Genomic DNA, 16,574 nt, shown 5'->3' with positions numbered 1-16,574 from the left:
AGGCCAATCTCCCACACAGTAACAGTAGTTCCGTCTAGTTTTCCACTAGATAAGTTTTTCCACTTATCCCCTTTCATTCTGACTCCTGACTGCCCTTTCTCTAGAGGCCCCAAGTGGCAGGCAGGAGGGGAACTCAACTTCTCTTTCTTATAGCAGACGATGAGCTGCTTCAGGACATGGAGCATATTTTTCATCTTTGTGCCTTAATGTCAACAGTGTCCATCACAGTATCTTACTGAGCACAAAGTAGATGCTCTGAAAATATCTGAAATTGTTGAATTATATCAATATATATATAAATATTCCTATTGCCTCTCTGGTCCTATGCTGTAATCGTTTAATCTCTATCAAAAATCTCATGCTTTGGATCTACTTTGTCTTTTGAATATGCATTGTAAACAGTAATGATATGATATGTTTGCCTGGGCTTGTCCCCAAGCCTGCCACTCTTGGCTCAGCTTTGTTAGAGTTTTCATGGGAAAATCAGGTTGCTGGGATAATAGCAAATCCAATTAGTGGTGCTGGTAATGTTCATTCTGGGACAGGGCAAAGCTCAGTGAAATGGATAGTATCGTTTGAGGAGAAACTCATTGTTCTCTTGAGACAAGTTGCTCCTGATGTTCTATATTTTCAAGTTGAGGTGAGGGCACCTGAGGATATAATGTGTGCAGTAGGTTTTGGTAATGAATGGAAAAGGAGAGGCAAAAGCCTGTCTGAACTTTCATTAACCATATCAGAAAGGAGTAAGGAATTACATTGATAAACTTTATAAAATTCCAAACTTTGATCCCTTCCCTACATTTTGTATTTTATTATCTGTTCAGTATGGAGAGTAAAACTCATAGAATAAGAAGGAACTATGATCTTGTCATCAGGGTTTGAACTGGAGAAGGCAGACAGAGAAGCCATAAACTGGCTTCCGAATCCACAGTTAGGCTTCGGGTGTGGAAAATGGACTAAGTGAATAGTGTTAATTAAAAGAAGAGAAAGAAGCTGAGTGAGTTCCTCACTGGCTACACAAGAGTGGAGAGCTCGGAGGCTGATTTAGGTTTCAGAAACGGAGTCAGGATGAGGTTTCATGGGGTTGGGGGGGTGAGGGGAGGGGTGGACTGTGATCCTAGTAGCTTAAGTTCCATGTCAGCTGCACCTGAAATCTGGCTTTTCTCTGCTGTACAGAATGTGAAGACAGTGTCTGAGACCCCCGCAGTACCGCCAGTTTCAGAAGATGAAGATGATGATGATGATGCTACCCCACCTCCAGTGATTGCTCCACGCCCAGAGCACACAAAATCTGTGAGTCTTTGGAGATGTGGACAGCTTTGTGATTTATTAGAATTTGGAGTGGAAGGGAGGGGTTCACGCTGAGGCCTAGAGATATAATACTTGGGTAAGGGTCCATAGATTTTGGAGCTGGAGAGATCACTGATCACGTTGTTTGAAAGGCTCTTTCTTTATGAGTAAAGGTGAAAAGTATATATATTTATCAATATATTTATCATGGGTTTACAGATAGTCCCAAAGTGTCCTAAATAATTGGTGTTTATACCAACCCAACTCTAGTTTACTTGGCCTGTTTTACACATACAGAAAGATATACAGAATTAATGTTACTTAGTGTAGGACTAACAAAAATTATTCCAGTCTCCTGGGAAGCAACAATTATCCTGCTGCAGATTTTTTCTTCTCTGTTAATGTACAGCATTCAGCCTCTTAGAACATCATTGATAAAACTGAAAGACTCAAGAGAGTTGATAAATATGTTAGTGCTATTAATATGCTGGACATCCGGAGTGCATTTTGATGCCTGATGTTGGCAGTGATTTTTATTTAACTTCCTTGGAGGTTCTTGCATCTTGAAATAGCCACAGTCCCTCTGCCCTTACTTTGCATAATATGGTCCCTAGGCCTTTTACCTGATTTAGCATCATTGAGTACTAACCTGTCATCAGGTGATTTTCTACTAGTGTTTCTTTACTTGGATTTTTTTTCTAATGACGAGAGCTTCATAATGAAAGAAGAATCAATGGCTTAAACTCTGTGATAATAGGAAAAAAGGCTGCCTTAGATTAGAGCATTCAGGGAGGTGTTCAAGCAGAAGTTGGTTGACTAACTGGGAGATGCTATGGAGGAAATTCAAGGGGATTAGATGAGCTTTTAGGATGAGAATTTGTAAACAGGATCTATGGAATCACTCTTTCTGTAGGTCATAAAGTTTCCTTAAGGAAAATGAGCTTAGAATTGGAGAGTTGTCAAGATACTTAACATTATTTCGACCTCTTTTGGTTTGTAAGCATATTCATTTAAAAAAATTTTTTCCCCACTAAATCATGAACTACTCAGAAGTAGAGGAAGTAAACACACACACACACACACACACACACACACACACACGCACGCGTATGTAATTTGCAGTACTTAATATTGTTTTTGGCAGGTATCAGAAAAGCAGTAAATATTGAATGAATGAATGAATCAATCAATCAATAAATTTGATCTTCATAACATTCCTTTCTAAAAAGGCATTGTTAATTCCTAGTTTATAGAAGAAGCAGCTGAGATTTGGAGAAGTAAATTGATCTATCCAAAGTCTCTTAGTAAGCAAAAGAGCTAGGACTAGAAGCAGGTAATTTACCCCAAGTCCAGGTTGTTTTCCACCATAGCACAGTAGCCTTTTTGTATGTTCTGGAAGCCAGAGTGTATTAGAGAAAGAAAAGGCAGGATTTGTGCCCTCAAGGAACCATGTCAGGAGAACTATAGAAGAAGGCCAAGGCATGACAGTACAGGCTTTAGGTGCCAGGGATATAGTTTGTCTATAGTTATAAGAATAGGAAACTAAGACATCATTATACCATAGTAGTCAGGAAAGAAGTTCTAGTCTCTGATCTCAGTGCCTTGACTTAAGTTCTCTTCCATTTCTACCTATTAAAATCCCATCCATCCTTCAAGATCCAGCTGAAGAACCCCATTTATTTATTCATTGGTTCATCAGACATTTACCTGCATGCATGCTTTTTTGTTAAGCAGCTGGTTAGATACAAAAACTAAGGGATAAAAGACACATTCACTGTCTTCATAGAGCTTATAGACTAGCTAAAAGACAGTAGTGATATTTTTATTAAAAAATCTGATGAATGCCTTGAAGGATCTTCTGGGGAAAGGGAGTATAACTTATGATCACTTCTTCTGAACCTCAGTCGTATATAGTTTGCTCATTTTTATGACATTTATCCCTTTTTGCCTTGTAGTTCTGACTTTCTTACAAGACTTTCTTCACAAGAATAGAGGATGTGGCAGCATTCTTTACAGCGATGCAAAGAGCAGATTCTCAGTAAATGTTTAAGTTAATGAATGAATAGGAAATTCAATACTAGAGAAATTTTGAAAGCTTAAAATCAGTTGGGCATGATTTTAATCATTTCACACGTTGATTTACTACTACAACAACCCTATAAGATAGGTATCAGTAATATCACTGTTTTACAAATGAGGAGACTGAAGCACAAAGAAGCTAAGTAAACTGCCCAAGGTCATACAGATGGTAAGAATAAGATTTGGGATTTAAGCCCAGGCAGTCAGGTTCCAGGTTCTAAATTACTACACCCTACTGCCTCTTTAAGAACAATTAAAGTTTCTTCTCTGCAATGGTTCAGTATTTAAAGAGGGAGTAACTCAAAAGAAGATAATGTTAGGTGTTGTATTAGCAATGAAAAAAAAAAAGTGCTGTGGGAATACAGGATTCATTTTAGCTTGGGACAGAATAGAACTTTGAGAGGAAGGAGATTCCCATCCAATGATAGAATTGCCTTTAAATCATTTCTGTTGAGAGCCATTTAACCTGTATTGAATATCTTGTGTTCAGACTCTCATTAACCCCTTTTGTATGTTCTGAGAGCAAGGAGGCAATTTCAACCACAGAGGATGGGCCTGGCACAGAAGAGGGGGAACGTAGATTTTGACATAGGAGAAGGGATGAGTTTGTTGGGATTTTTTCTTCTGTGGATGTTCTAATACACACATTTCAGAGAGGCTTTTAAGTTTCCCAGTGCTAACAAATGCTGGCCTTGCCAAATTCTTGCACCAACAATGCAGGTATACACAAGGTCTGTGATTGAACCACTTCCAGTTACTCCAACTCGGGACGTGGCTACATCTCCCATTTCACCTACCGAGAATAATACCACTCCTCCAGATGCTCTGACCCGGAATACTGAGAAGCAGAAGAAGAAACCTAAAATGTCTGATGAAGAGATCTTGGAGAAACTACGTAAGCACTTTGTAGCTTTCTGGACCTTCCTCTGGTATGTGCTTGGTCAGGCACAAAGATGGAATCTGGTTGCTATAAAGTTTCCATTCCTAGGCTTACTCTGTGAGCTTGCTCTGTGGGCTGGCTAGCCTGGTACCCAGCTCCTCTGTCTCACCAGCCCTAATTGGATACCACATTAGGATGGGAATGTGATGAAAAAGAGAGCTCACTTTAAGGCATCTCTCACCCCTGGCTATGGGTTATATAGATGACAAATAGCATTTATCTAGTGAATAGTCTGGAATGTTGTATTGAGAAAGACTGAGGCCTTGTTCCATACCTGGTAGGAAAAGATGGAAGGGAAACTAATACATTGTGAGCCTATGCCATGTACCAAATGACAGGCAAGGTATTTTCTTGATATTATTTTCATTTATTCCTTATATTAACCCTGTGAAGACAGACATTATAATCCTCATTTTTTGCAGTTAAGGTTTTTGAAGCTCAGAGATGTTAAATGCCTTGCCCAAAATCACACAGCCAGAAAGTGGCAGGCCCGGGGTTAGAATACAACTTGCACTCCAGTAATTAAAGCATGCTGCCTCTTTCAGGTGGAAACTAACATTTTACTTTCTTTAGTGGCCAGAAATGGGAGTATATTAGGGTAGCTTGTTTCTGTGTTTCAGTAAACTACAAGAGAATTTATATTAGACAGAAGGACTAGGTTGGTCTGTGGGATTAGAAAAATCATTTGACAAAGCCTTTGATTTATTCTTTGTACCTGTCTACTTCTTCAGAGGGTTTGGCCAAATCTGCAAGGTGGCATTGCTTTCTTAAGCCAAGGTTTTGATTTCTTCCTGATAATTCTTGTTTGACTTTTCAAAAAATATTTTACTCTTTTAAAAGTTGCCTTTGCCCAGAGCCCTTATGACGGAATAAGAAGGGCCATTAACCAAGTCATCTGTTTGTTCCTCTGAGTAGTCTTTTTCTCTGAACCAGAGGTTTTAAAAAAGCAATAATATTTAGAACATAGAATTATAGAAAGCAGACTGGCCTGGTAGTTAAAGACACCTGGGTTGAAGGCCCACCCCTGCCACTGACTTGGGTCTTGGGTAGTTTCCTACTGTTCTCTGGACCTCTTTTTTCTTACCTTTAAATAGGGATGTTAATACTTATCTCATTTGTAAATCAAATAAGTTAATGTATGTGAAAAGTACCAAATCTTAGTAATTGGTGTTAACAGAAAACACTTGGGAGTGGGAGACAGAAAACCAAACGTCTCATCTTAGCTCTAACACCAATTTGCTGTGTGACCTGGGAGGAAGCATCTTCCCTTCTGTGGGCCTCAGTTTCACCATCTCTAGATTACAGTTGTGAAACTCAGTGAACTCTCATACCTTTATGTCGTTGCATTGGAAGTAGTTACTGCTATAACCTCTTATCAATTTTCTCTCCCTGACTAATTCCTATTTACTCTGTAAAAATCAGTCCAGATAGCACCTTTCTAAAGCCTTTCAGTCTATATTTTGTACCTCTTTCTGTATCCCCTTCCCATCTGTCATAATAATTATTGTGTTTTCATGGAACTTTGTACTTGTCTCCTCCATGATATGAAAGTTTTTGAGAACAGAGGTGGTCTTTACTGTCTCATCTATCTCTATTCCTAGCACTCAACATAGGGCTTGGTACGTTAATAAGTGAGCATATTAAATGAGTAAATGTTTATTGAATAAATGGATTTAAAAATGAATAAATGGCTTTTAGGAGTTTAGAAATGGAATAGATTACTACAAATTAAAGCTGTAAGGAGATAAAACTTTCGGTTGGAACTTACGGGGGAAAGCTAAGGACCTACTTAGAATGGTTTTTGAGTATTGGAGGTACCTCTGCAAACTCTGCAAACTCCAGGGTTTGGGGAAACAGAGGGCCTCTTTTGTGTCTTGATGTGAGAAAAAATGATTCATGGTCTCTGTTTCTTTCAAAGGGAGCATAGTGAGTGTGGGCGATCCTAAGAAGAAATATACACGGTTTGAGAAGATCGGACAAGGGTTAGTAGGGGCATTTTCTTTGCCTAGAAAATGACTTAAAATTGTGTGTGCTGGTATATATGATTTTGCTTTTGTTTTGACTCTCGTAAACCTTATTCTTCTTTCTCCATATCACACCTCACCCATCTGGAAGTGTTACGTTAAGTTGACTTCAGGTTTGGCAGAATTATGCTTAATATGAGATGTGCCATTATAGCTGACCATGTTGCTAAAAATACCCCTGCAGTGAGAGTGAAAAAACTATTTATTTTCTTAGCATAAAACCTGCTTCCCAAATTACAGCTCCGCTTTTCCAGATTTATCCTGTTTATGTGGTGCTGAGATCTAACAGCAGTTATATGAAATGGAAGTCTCAGAACTGCAGACCCTTCTGCTAGTGTAATGGGACTTGCTTTTTTAAGTGGATGCCAGGATTCACGTCTTTTGTTCTGGTTCCTTCTCTGCATCTTGTGTGCTGCCTGCCCTCAGTGTACTGAATTTAGCTAATCTTAATTGATTCTTTAATTGTTATGTGCTAGGCACTGGGAATACAGCTATAAATCAGACACCATCTCTGCCTTCAAAATCTCATGTCTACAGGAGGAGATAGACAGTCATACAAAGAATTGTAATACAGTTAACCCTTGGTTTGAACAACACAGGTTTGAACTGTGTGGGTCCACTCATACATGATTTTTTCAGTAACTACTATAAACGTATTTTCCTTATGATTTTCTTAATAACATTTTCTTTTTTCTAGTTTTATTATAAGAATACAGTGTATAACATAACATGCAAAATATGTGTTAATCGACTATGTTATCAATGAGGCTTCCAGTCAGCAGTAGGTTATTAGTTAAGTTTTGGGGGAGGCAAAAGTTATACACAGATTTTCAAGTATGTGGGGATTGGTGCCTCTAACCTCTGCGTTGTTCAAGGGTCACCTGTATACTGCAATGTCTTAAAAGTATTGGGCCATTATTTTGAGCAGAAGAAGCCAGACATAAACGAGCAGATGTTGTGTGATTTTATTTATATGAAGTTCCAAGAACAGGCAAAACTAATATATACTAATAGAAGTCAAAATAATGGTTGTTTCTGAGAGGGGTATGTTGATTGGGAAGGGGCATGAAGGATCCTTCAGGGGTAATGTTGGTGATGAACACATAGGTGTGTACATATTGAAAAATCATCAAGTTGTTCTCTTAAGATTTGTATAAATTACTTTAGATAAGTTATACCTCTATATGAAAAAAAAAATGAGATTTCTATAGACCTACCCAAATAGCTAAAATTAAAAAGAAACTGGAAAAAAAAAATCTGGCTTGTAGAAAGCTCTGTGATAGTTGAATGAAAGCATTGTTGCTAATGAATTTATTGAAGTTTTCTGTTTTAGTTTTTTCTCATGCATCCAAGAACTTTTGAAAATAAGATAAAGTATTGCATAATATACTGGAGTTGTATTTGTACAGCATTCTACAGCTTACATCTGTTATTTGCATCTATTGTTTAATTTAATCCCTAAAACAACTCAACTTGAGTGGATCTCATTTTTTCCTGGTGTAGTACTTTTCCTACCAGACATGCTTTTGTGAGTCTCAACTGGTAAAAGGTAGTTAACACCTTGAGAAGAAATTATTTTCTTTGCCTCAGAGTAATCCAGGATGGCATTTTTTTAAGCTTATTACATTGGGATTTTGAGAATATAGGAGAAAAGTACAAAGACAAGTGGGCAAGTGAGGGCCCAATTTTGGACTTTAGTTTGTTCATAAATTTAAGGGAGTGAAGTTGTGGATTCAGAACATTTCACTTCCAAAACTTCTGATTTTTTGAAAATCAGGTGTATGAGGACCATAAATAGGCGACATCTACAAAATGTGTTTGCTTACTTGACAGGTCTGTTAGTATAAGGGAGGAATGAAATATTTATTAATCGCCTATGCTGATGTTTTTACGTTCCATGATTTTAAAATATAAATGCCGCATAAATTTGATGAATTAGTGCTATTATAATTTTTGCTTGGTTTTCCCTGTAAGACCTGAAGATTTTTTTTTTTTGGACCCGGAATTCATATATCTAATCATATGTTTATTCAAGGTAGAAGTAATCAAGTACTAGCCAGTGGGCCCGAGTAGCTTTCTTAGACTTCTTTAATCATAGAGACATAGTCCCAAAGTGTCCATCCCCCAAGGCCTGGGCATATTTGTCTTTTAAGAATGGTACATCTGGTAGGATGGGGGAGGATGAGTATAGGAAAATAGACATCAGCTTTATGACAGATGACTAGAGGTAGGATGGTCACGCAATAGGGAAATAATTGCCAGTGCGAATAATGCAATCCTTATTTGTTAGCCTATATCTTATGATGACAATTTTTTGGCATGTTTCTAGGGTCCCAACTAAGGGTGGTGGTTGGAAAGCGGATGACCAAAATTTTTAGCTGTAAGGCAAACCTACAAGTGACTTTTCTTCGTGAATTGACCTGACTTCCCTGGAAAACATAATCTCAGGGCTTGCCTAGAATGCATTTTTGTAATGCATGGAATTAACTTCTTCAAATTGCATCATATGTATCTGACATATGGCATGTCAAGTTACAAATATTGTTGCATATCATCACCTACAAATATATAGGGTTTGTGGTTATAGGCATAAAATGAGATTTTTCGTTATTTAGAGTGGACACAATTACTTCCTAGCATTATTCCTCGTATTTCTCTCTCTCCCTCCTACTCTCTTTCTCTATGTATGTGTGAATATGTATACATACATATAGATGTGCATTTATATGTATAGTGGGCTATCTTGGGGATAGGGTAGAAGTAGTATGAGATTTTCTGAGAGCATATGTGTTTGAAAAAGCATATTTAACATTTTATGCTTGAAAAAATGAAAAATGTTTTATGATACAAACTGCAAAATAAAATTCACATATCCTCTTGATAGGATAAGTAATTGAAAAACACTGTTTTAAGGGGTCATAGTATCAAAGTGGGAAGAGCATTTTGAGATTATTTTAGATTATTCAGTGTAGTTCTTATAGTTTTTATAGTTTTTTAGTATAGTTTTTTAATGTAAATTTTAATTGAATATGACATACATAATTGTACAGCTTGATGAATTTTCATAAAGTGAACACACCCATGTAACCAGTACAAAGAGTAAGAAACAGAACGTTACAGTTATCCCAGAAGCCCGTATCCTATTTTGTTAAAAATGTCAACCATTCCCCACCTCATTCTGAAAATTTCCCTAGGTCCCCTTTCCCCTCACCTCCAATTGCAAATCATAGATCTGATCTTACCCTAGTTACAGATGAAGAGTTTGAGGCCACAGAGTTTAAAGTAACTTGCCAAGGGTGATGGATGGGAGAAGATGAGGAAGCAAGAGCGGGACACTAGTATATATTGAAGACCTATTATATTCTAAGCACTTAGCTAGTGCTTTACAAACTAATTGATTTAAATTCTGTTATGTACTTTTTTTTTTTTAATTTGCCTCTCACATTTACTGAGAGGAAGAGATACATTGAAAATATGCTATAGAAATAAGGTCCTATTTAATCTCAGTAAAGAGAAAGGTAGTTGTAGTTGTAGGTCCTATAAGAGCATCAATTTTGATAATATCTTGTAATTGTTCCTCACAGCTCATTTTGAAGAAGGGACAGAAAAAGATTCATCTGTCTTCCAAATAATGATATCTGTAATCTTTTTTTTCTGCCTTAGGCAGTTGTCAGAGTTGACACATTTGGGCAGATCTTCAGTCACAAAGGGAGGGAAAGAAGTTCATGAGCACAGTTAAGGACAAATGGGGTAGAAACAGTCATCAGTCATTAGCACCAAAACCACACTCCTAACCATTTTCTTTCTTACTGTGTTTACTTGGTAATTCAACAATTAATTTATGCCAACAGTATTAAAAAATGAACAGTGTTATCTGTCTGGACTTGGACAAGATATGCATAACAATGGTAAACAGGCCAGAAATTGACATTTTCCTATTTAAGGCTTGATGAAATTGTCACCAGAGATAGTAAACAGAACTAAAATAATTTAGTTGGTCATGCTTTAGATTTTAAGATTTCGAGCTATGGGAAATGAAGTTTTGAGAATTAACTCCAGCTTCTAGAATAAAGTGGGGCGTGTAAGGCTTCTAAAAGACAAGATTCTTCCAAGAATGACATTTATATTTAAACATAAAAACACTATAGATTTTGGGATACCAATCCAATGGACCAGATTCATATGCTGTTGGAGGACTATAGAAAGATCTCTTTACCAGAATGTGTGGCATACAGTAGTGAAAAAGAACCTTGACTCCTCGTAATTAAATTCATGTGAGCATAATCATACAGAGGCAGAATAAAATGTTGATGTCCTCACTTGTACCTCTTAAGAAGGTAAATTCTGGGAAGGGCTGATTCACCTAATCTCCATTGGAGATTTGAGGTAGCTCCAATTCCTAAATATCAAAATGATAAGGATCACCAGGCTTCTTTTGTGCAGTGGAAGTACAAGTCTGTTCTGAAATGGTTTATGGCCTTTTGCATCAGTCAGAGGAGAATAATAGTGTCTGTAGCAGGCATAGGCAAATGTCAGGCTAATCATAGATCTAGCTAGTACATCTTGCCAGTGATGCTTGTAGTCAAAGGTGCAGGACGGTGCAATCACAGCTGCAAAAAGTAGAGGTGACAGAAAGGCACAGAACCTCTAAGATTTCCTGTGGCCTTGTGGTGTGAAGCAATGTAAATTCCCTGCCAGGTAGAAGGAAGCAAAGGCCAGACCAGCAAATGCAACCTAATATTTAAGGCTCAGGTTTATGAAATCTTGAGGTTCTTAAAGAAAGGGGGAGTTTCTCCAATTTAAGAAGAATGTCCACTAGAGAAGCTCTTACAGCCTCATTCACCACATCCTTCTCTCCTGTGCACAAGTCAGAATGGGCTTGCTCAGGGAAGCAGCAGTAGAAGTTGGGCATGCCTCCCCTCTATCAGTTTTATTATGTTGGTAAAAATGCCAACATAATAAAAAGCCCAGGCAAAGCTGGCAGCTAGGCAGGCTTCTTTGCTGTCTTTTGTGTCTACCTTCTTGAGACATTTGGCCCTCAGGATCAGAGACAGCAGAGAGAAATTCTATGATGGATTCTGGTAAGGCCACATCTCCTCTGGTTGGATAAGCCTCTGGAAGGAAGGGAGATGCACTGATCCGCACCTCCAGTTTGTCTCAAAGGCCACCACCACCCCGCTGCCACCTCCCCATCTTCTGTTATGCACTCTTATGTCTTATCTTTACTTTGCAAATGAGGAAAGTGAAGCTCAAAGAATAAATTGCTCAAGATTATATAATTAGTAGGTAATAGGTAGAAACTCTGGGTTAGAACTCAGGTCTTTTGGCTACTAAAGCCTGTATTCTCTTTACTACCATATACTGTCTCTCATGTATGAGAAAGTGACCGGGCAGTGGGGAGGATTATTTTTGCTGCTGTCATTAACACTTGCATTACCAGATTGTTTGTAGAGCTGCATTTGAAAGATATCACTTAATTTATCATCTGTTTTTCCCCCTTCTCTCCTACACCTGTTGTTCAGTGCTTCAGGCACTGTGTACACTGCAATGGATGTGGCCACAGGACAGGAGGTGAGTACCTACCACCAACTATTGCTCTGTCAGCTATACTGTTTTTGTTTTGTTTTGTTTTTACTTTTTGGTTTCTTGCTATAGCAAACTAGAACTAAACATAGGAGTCACTGATTTTGGAAAAAGTCACAGTGTCTATCATATGGAGAACAGGTTGGAGAAGATCAAAGTGGAACAGGGGAGTTAAGAGGTTATTGTGTAACTCTGGGTGGGAGGTGATGGTTTGGACCAAAGTGGTAGCATAGTATAAATGGAGAGATGTGGATGGATTTGAGAGGTACTTAGGTAAATTTGATAGAATTTGGTGATTAACTGAATGTGAGGACAACTCACAAGTGAGTAATATTAGTCAAGGAGAAAGAAAAAAGGTCAAGGTATATGAGTTTGAAGAAATTGAATGCTGCTTGAGAGACCTTCTTGTAGAACTGCCTACTGAACAATTATTTATAAAAGTTTGGTGCTTGAGAGAGAAATCTGATGTAGAAGAGATTTAAACATGTGTCTTGACTCCTAATCTAGTTATTCTCCCATTACTCTGTGTCTAGGATTCCAGTAGACATTGAAGTCCTCATTTGGAGGCACCTCTTTGTTTTTCTTATTTCATTAAGCTGGGAGCACTCGCCTTACTGCCAAGACCCACTGACTGATCCAAAAATCTTACCTTCAGCAGAAGGAAGCCATGAAAGGAATGTAGAGTATCCGGGGTTCCCTTGCATTCTACAGTTTTGTTGCAAAGCAGGAATGTTGGCAGGTGGATTGTGGATGGAAGCTGCCTGGGGAAGTTCATAATTCAGAGTGCTGGGGCTCAGAGGTTAAGAGAGGTACCTCCTGTTCTAATGAAAGTAAGAGTTGGGCTGCTCTGAGGAAGGCTACTAGGACCTGCTCATGTGTTTTTGGTGGTTGAAACCCTCTGGTACACTGGAGAAGTTATGGCTAATAGGGACTGAACATATCTCACTGTGCTCTTGTGAGTCTTTTATGAGAACCTAAGCCAAATATTGCGGCTCCATCAAAAGGAAGTCTACTTTGTAAAAAATCATTCTGATTAAGGATTTATTAATTGTTCTTTGAGGTCAGAATCTAACAACCTAAATGTTTACCTTTAGTGACCTATTTATAACCTTAGGCAACTCATTAGACCTCTGTGAGCCTGAATTTTCTTTATTTATAAAATGTGCATGATAGCATATACCTCACAAAAGTGTTGAAAGAATTCAGTAGAGCAATGCATATGAAAATACATCATAAACTTTAAGAATTACATATTTAATTTATATATGTACATATTTATTTATTCTATACAACATTCACTGAACTTTTGCTTTATGCTACACCTTATGCTAAGAATAAGAACTATGTGAAAGATTCAGTCCCATGAAGGCACTCAAACATTAAAATCATATATAATGTAAGAGACCATACTTTCCATTCTGTAATTATAGAAGTCCTGTAGTGCTGACAGGAAGCTGTGTTAAAATAATGGTAAGGAAGGAAGGATGATATCATTGTGCCAATTTAAAACGTGGTGAATTGGAGGCAGAGATAGAAAAGAGGAGGTTATACTGATCCTAAAAAGAACTCCATTAGGTAGGTAATATTTTGTCCTTTTTACTGATGAGAAATTTGAAGCTTAGGGAGTTTAAATAACTTTTGCAGGTTTGTACAATTAGCAAGGACTGGGTTAGAAACTTTTGATTCTAAAACCTAAACCTTTGCTTTCTGGGCTTCAAGGCCACAGCAGAGCTCGGGTTAGGCACTAAGGCTCGTTGTCATGTTTCTGGTCTCTGGGGCCCTACAGCCCTTGATGTGAAGTAGGCTGGTGATAGGCAGTTCCTTGAAGGCCTAGAGGCTGCATGTGTGAGAAGCTCACTATAGGAAACAGAAACTTGACTTCACGATGTACCTGCCTTGTGGTTGCAAAACTATGAATGGAAATGAGTCCATTAGGGCAGCTAATGCAGTGTGGTCAGGAAGGCCTCATTTCCTGCCCCAGGGTGTATAAATCTTTAGTGGAGCTGGCCAGATGCTCTCAGTCTTTGTGAGTGAGTGCTTATTGGGGTTTATCTAGCGGGTAGACAGAGCTATTGTCTGTCAGATATAGGAAGGTTAGCATATTAGTGCTGGGGAGTTTTCTAGTTACAGATCCAATAATTATTTCAAGTGCATTTTTAGAAGGAATATGTGTAATAGAAAGAATACTGGAAGAGGCTTTGGAGTCATATGGACCTGTGAGCATTGATTATGACCTTGAGTGATTTTCTTTTAAGTCTAAAGTCTTAATTTCTTAAACTGAAAATGCAGATAATGATATTTACTTGGCAGGGTTGTTGTTAGGTTTTATTGAACTAATGTAGGTAGAGCACCAAACGCAGCACCTAGCACACAGTAGGCATTCAGTAAACAGTGGTGGAGGGTGCTTGGTTTTTGCTCTTGTTCCAGCTAATGTTGTTATTCTTGCTCTGTGCCAGGTACTCATGAAATGCAGTTATTACTGTGATTAGCATTTTCATTGTTGCCTTACTTTATTATTTAAATTTCTTTTTATATGTAACACATTGGCCACTGTCTCATTTAGGCCTCAAAATAATCTTGTGAGGAAGGGAATTAGGGTTAATATTATTATCCTCAGTGTATGAATAGACTGAGGCTTAGAGAGTTTGTGATTGGTGAAGGTCAGTAAGTTGCAGAGTCAGTCCCAGAGGTTAGGTCCTCAGAGTTCAAGTCCAGTTCTTTTTCTGTTACAGGAATGCTATCTGCTGGCCCTAATGGGAGGGATCTGATTAGGTGAAGGACATTTAACCTAGGCCATAGTTAGTAGCTATTGAAAAGGACCCCTAGTGTTCTGCCACTGCCTCTATGTTATTTTCTGCCTACCTCTCTTCTCTTTGTTGCTAGCAGTGACCTCTGTGAGGTTCATAAGCATCGTTTTATCCTCCAGGATGACCTAGGGAACTCCAAAGGAACTCCTTTGGCTCCAGATCTTAACATGTGTCATAAGGGCTTGCTATACTTAATGTAATGTCTTTAGATCAATGTGTTGCCCTTTAGCCATTAGAAAAAGCTAATCATCAACAGTTAATAGAAAGCTACAACCAGACCAGAAGCCTAACCTGATAGGAGACCCCACTCCAAAGCAATTTTTTCTCGCTTGGGGTAGGGGAATGGATGTGGTCAAAATGTTTAAAAGAATCATTTCTAATTGATTAACTAGATCTCTGAAGAAAACTGTCTGGACTTAACTTGAAGACATAATAGAGCCAGGGTTTTTTTCCCATAAAAATTTGAATTATTCATCCTTTACAGTTCTTGCTACTTCTGGAGAGACTAAGTTGTTCTATTAAGTGGACATGTTCTTGTCTGTTAAGCAGAAAAAGAGAAAATGTCTCTATGGAATAAATGTTCATCAAACAATTTAAAGTCTACTCCAACGGTTAGAATCGCCTATTGCTAATGCATTTTGTGGTTTAAAAATAAAGTACTTATCAGCTCATTGAATTCTCTCTTTCCTTCTTCATTTCCACAAACATTTGTTGAGCACCCACTGTGTGTCAGGCCCTGTGCTTGACACCAGGGGATTCAGAGCTTTCAAATGAACTCAAGCTTCTAGACATACATACCCTAACTAATCATCATGCAAGGCAAAATGTGGTAAGTTTCATACAAGAAGTATAAGTATGATCTTATGGGGGCATTAAAGAAGGGAAAAGGCTATCTTATTTGAAGAATGAAGTTTATTTTAGCCTGACATAAAGTATAAGGAGCTTTTTGAATATGTGAAAATGATGCCAGATGTTCCAAATGGAGAGACGCTCAGATCATGGCGTATATGAAGGAATACAGTGGGAAGGAAGATGTGGTCAGATCATGAGAACTTTGAATGTTGTACTGAGGAACATCTCTAGGCAAACAGGAACTATCTATGATTTTTAGCAAGGGGAAGTGTTATTAAATTTGTACTGTGAGAGAAGATTAATCTGATCATGTGTGCAGGATAAATTGGAATCACTTTTGAAGGTTCTTATCTAACTAACTGAGTAGCTATGAATGCAAGTCACATATCCTGAATCACAATTTCTTCATCTGTCAAAAGGGCTCAGTAGTAATGCTTAACTCAGGCTATCTCTGAGGATTAAATGAAATAAACTTGAGAATATCTTACATAGTACTTGACACACAGAAGAAATGGATGCAAAAGTGCCCTGGAAACTAACATATACCTTATATTTGTGTTATGTGGAAATTCATTTATTTCTATAGACAAAAATCCTACCAAGATCTTTTTTATATATAAATATTATAAGGGAATCTTATTCCCTTTTTCTCTTCTCTCTTAACCTGGTCAACTCTGATTTATCATTCCATACCAAGTTCAAAAAGTCATCTCTACCTTTATGAAGCCTCTCTACATTGCCAGTTAAAAGAGTTCTTCCCCTAATTTGTGTTTCTGTAGCACTTCATATAGACTTTTGTTATAGCATACCTCTTTTATATTGTGATTTTTTAAAAGTATTTTTCTAATATATTTTATTTAGTAGCAAGTTTGGTTCTCAAACTTTGGTGCACATCAAGATCATCCGGAGAGTTTATTAAAACAGAGTTTCTGATTCAGTAGGTCTGGGTTGGGCTTAAAATTTTCATTTCTAACAAGTTCCCAGATAATGTTGATAGTG

The 16,574-nt window shown here is 37.8% G+C and overlaps 1 protein-coding gene across 5 annotated transcripts in view; it reads left to right on the top strand.

The window, feature by feature from the left end:
- Window positions 1–16,574, top strand: part of PAK1 (p21 (RAC1) activated kinase 1) — a 125,704-nt gene that overhangs the window by 92,830 nt on the left and 16,300 nt on the right. For all 5 annotated transcript variants that reach the window (XM_039848122.1, XM_039848120.1, XM_039848121.1 and 2 more), the window contains 4 exons: window positions 1,177–1,293; window positions 4,090–4,264; window positions 6,228–6,291; window positions 11,856–11,904. In XM_039848122.1, coding sequence (XP_039704056.1) covers window positions 1,177–1,293; window positions 4,090–4,264; window positions 6,228–6,291; window positions 11,856–11,904 — 405 coding nt within the window. The remainder of the gene's footprint in view (window positions 1–1,176; window positions 1,294–4,089; window positions 4,265–6,227; window positions 6,292–11,855; window positions 11,905–16,574) is intronic.

Source organism: Pteropus medius, unplaced genomic scaffold (assembly GCF_902729225.1).
Source record: "Pteropus medius unplaced genomic scaffold, Ma_sr-lr_union100, whole genome shotgun sequence".
NCBI classification, from domain to species: domain Eukaryota; kingdom Metazoa; phylum Chordata; class Mammalia; order Chiroptera; family Pteropodidae; genus Pteropus; species Pteropus medius.
Note: the sequence above shows the minus strand (reverse complement) of the source record. Positions and strands in the feature narration are given on the sequence as shown.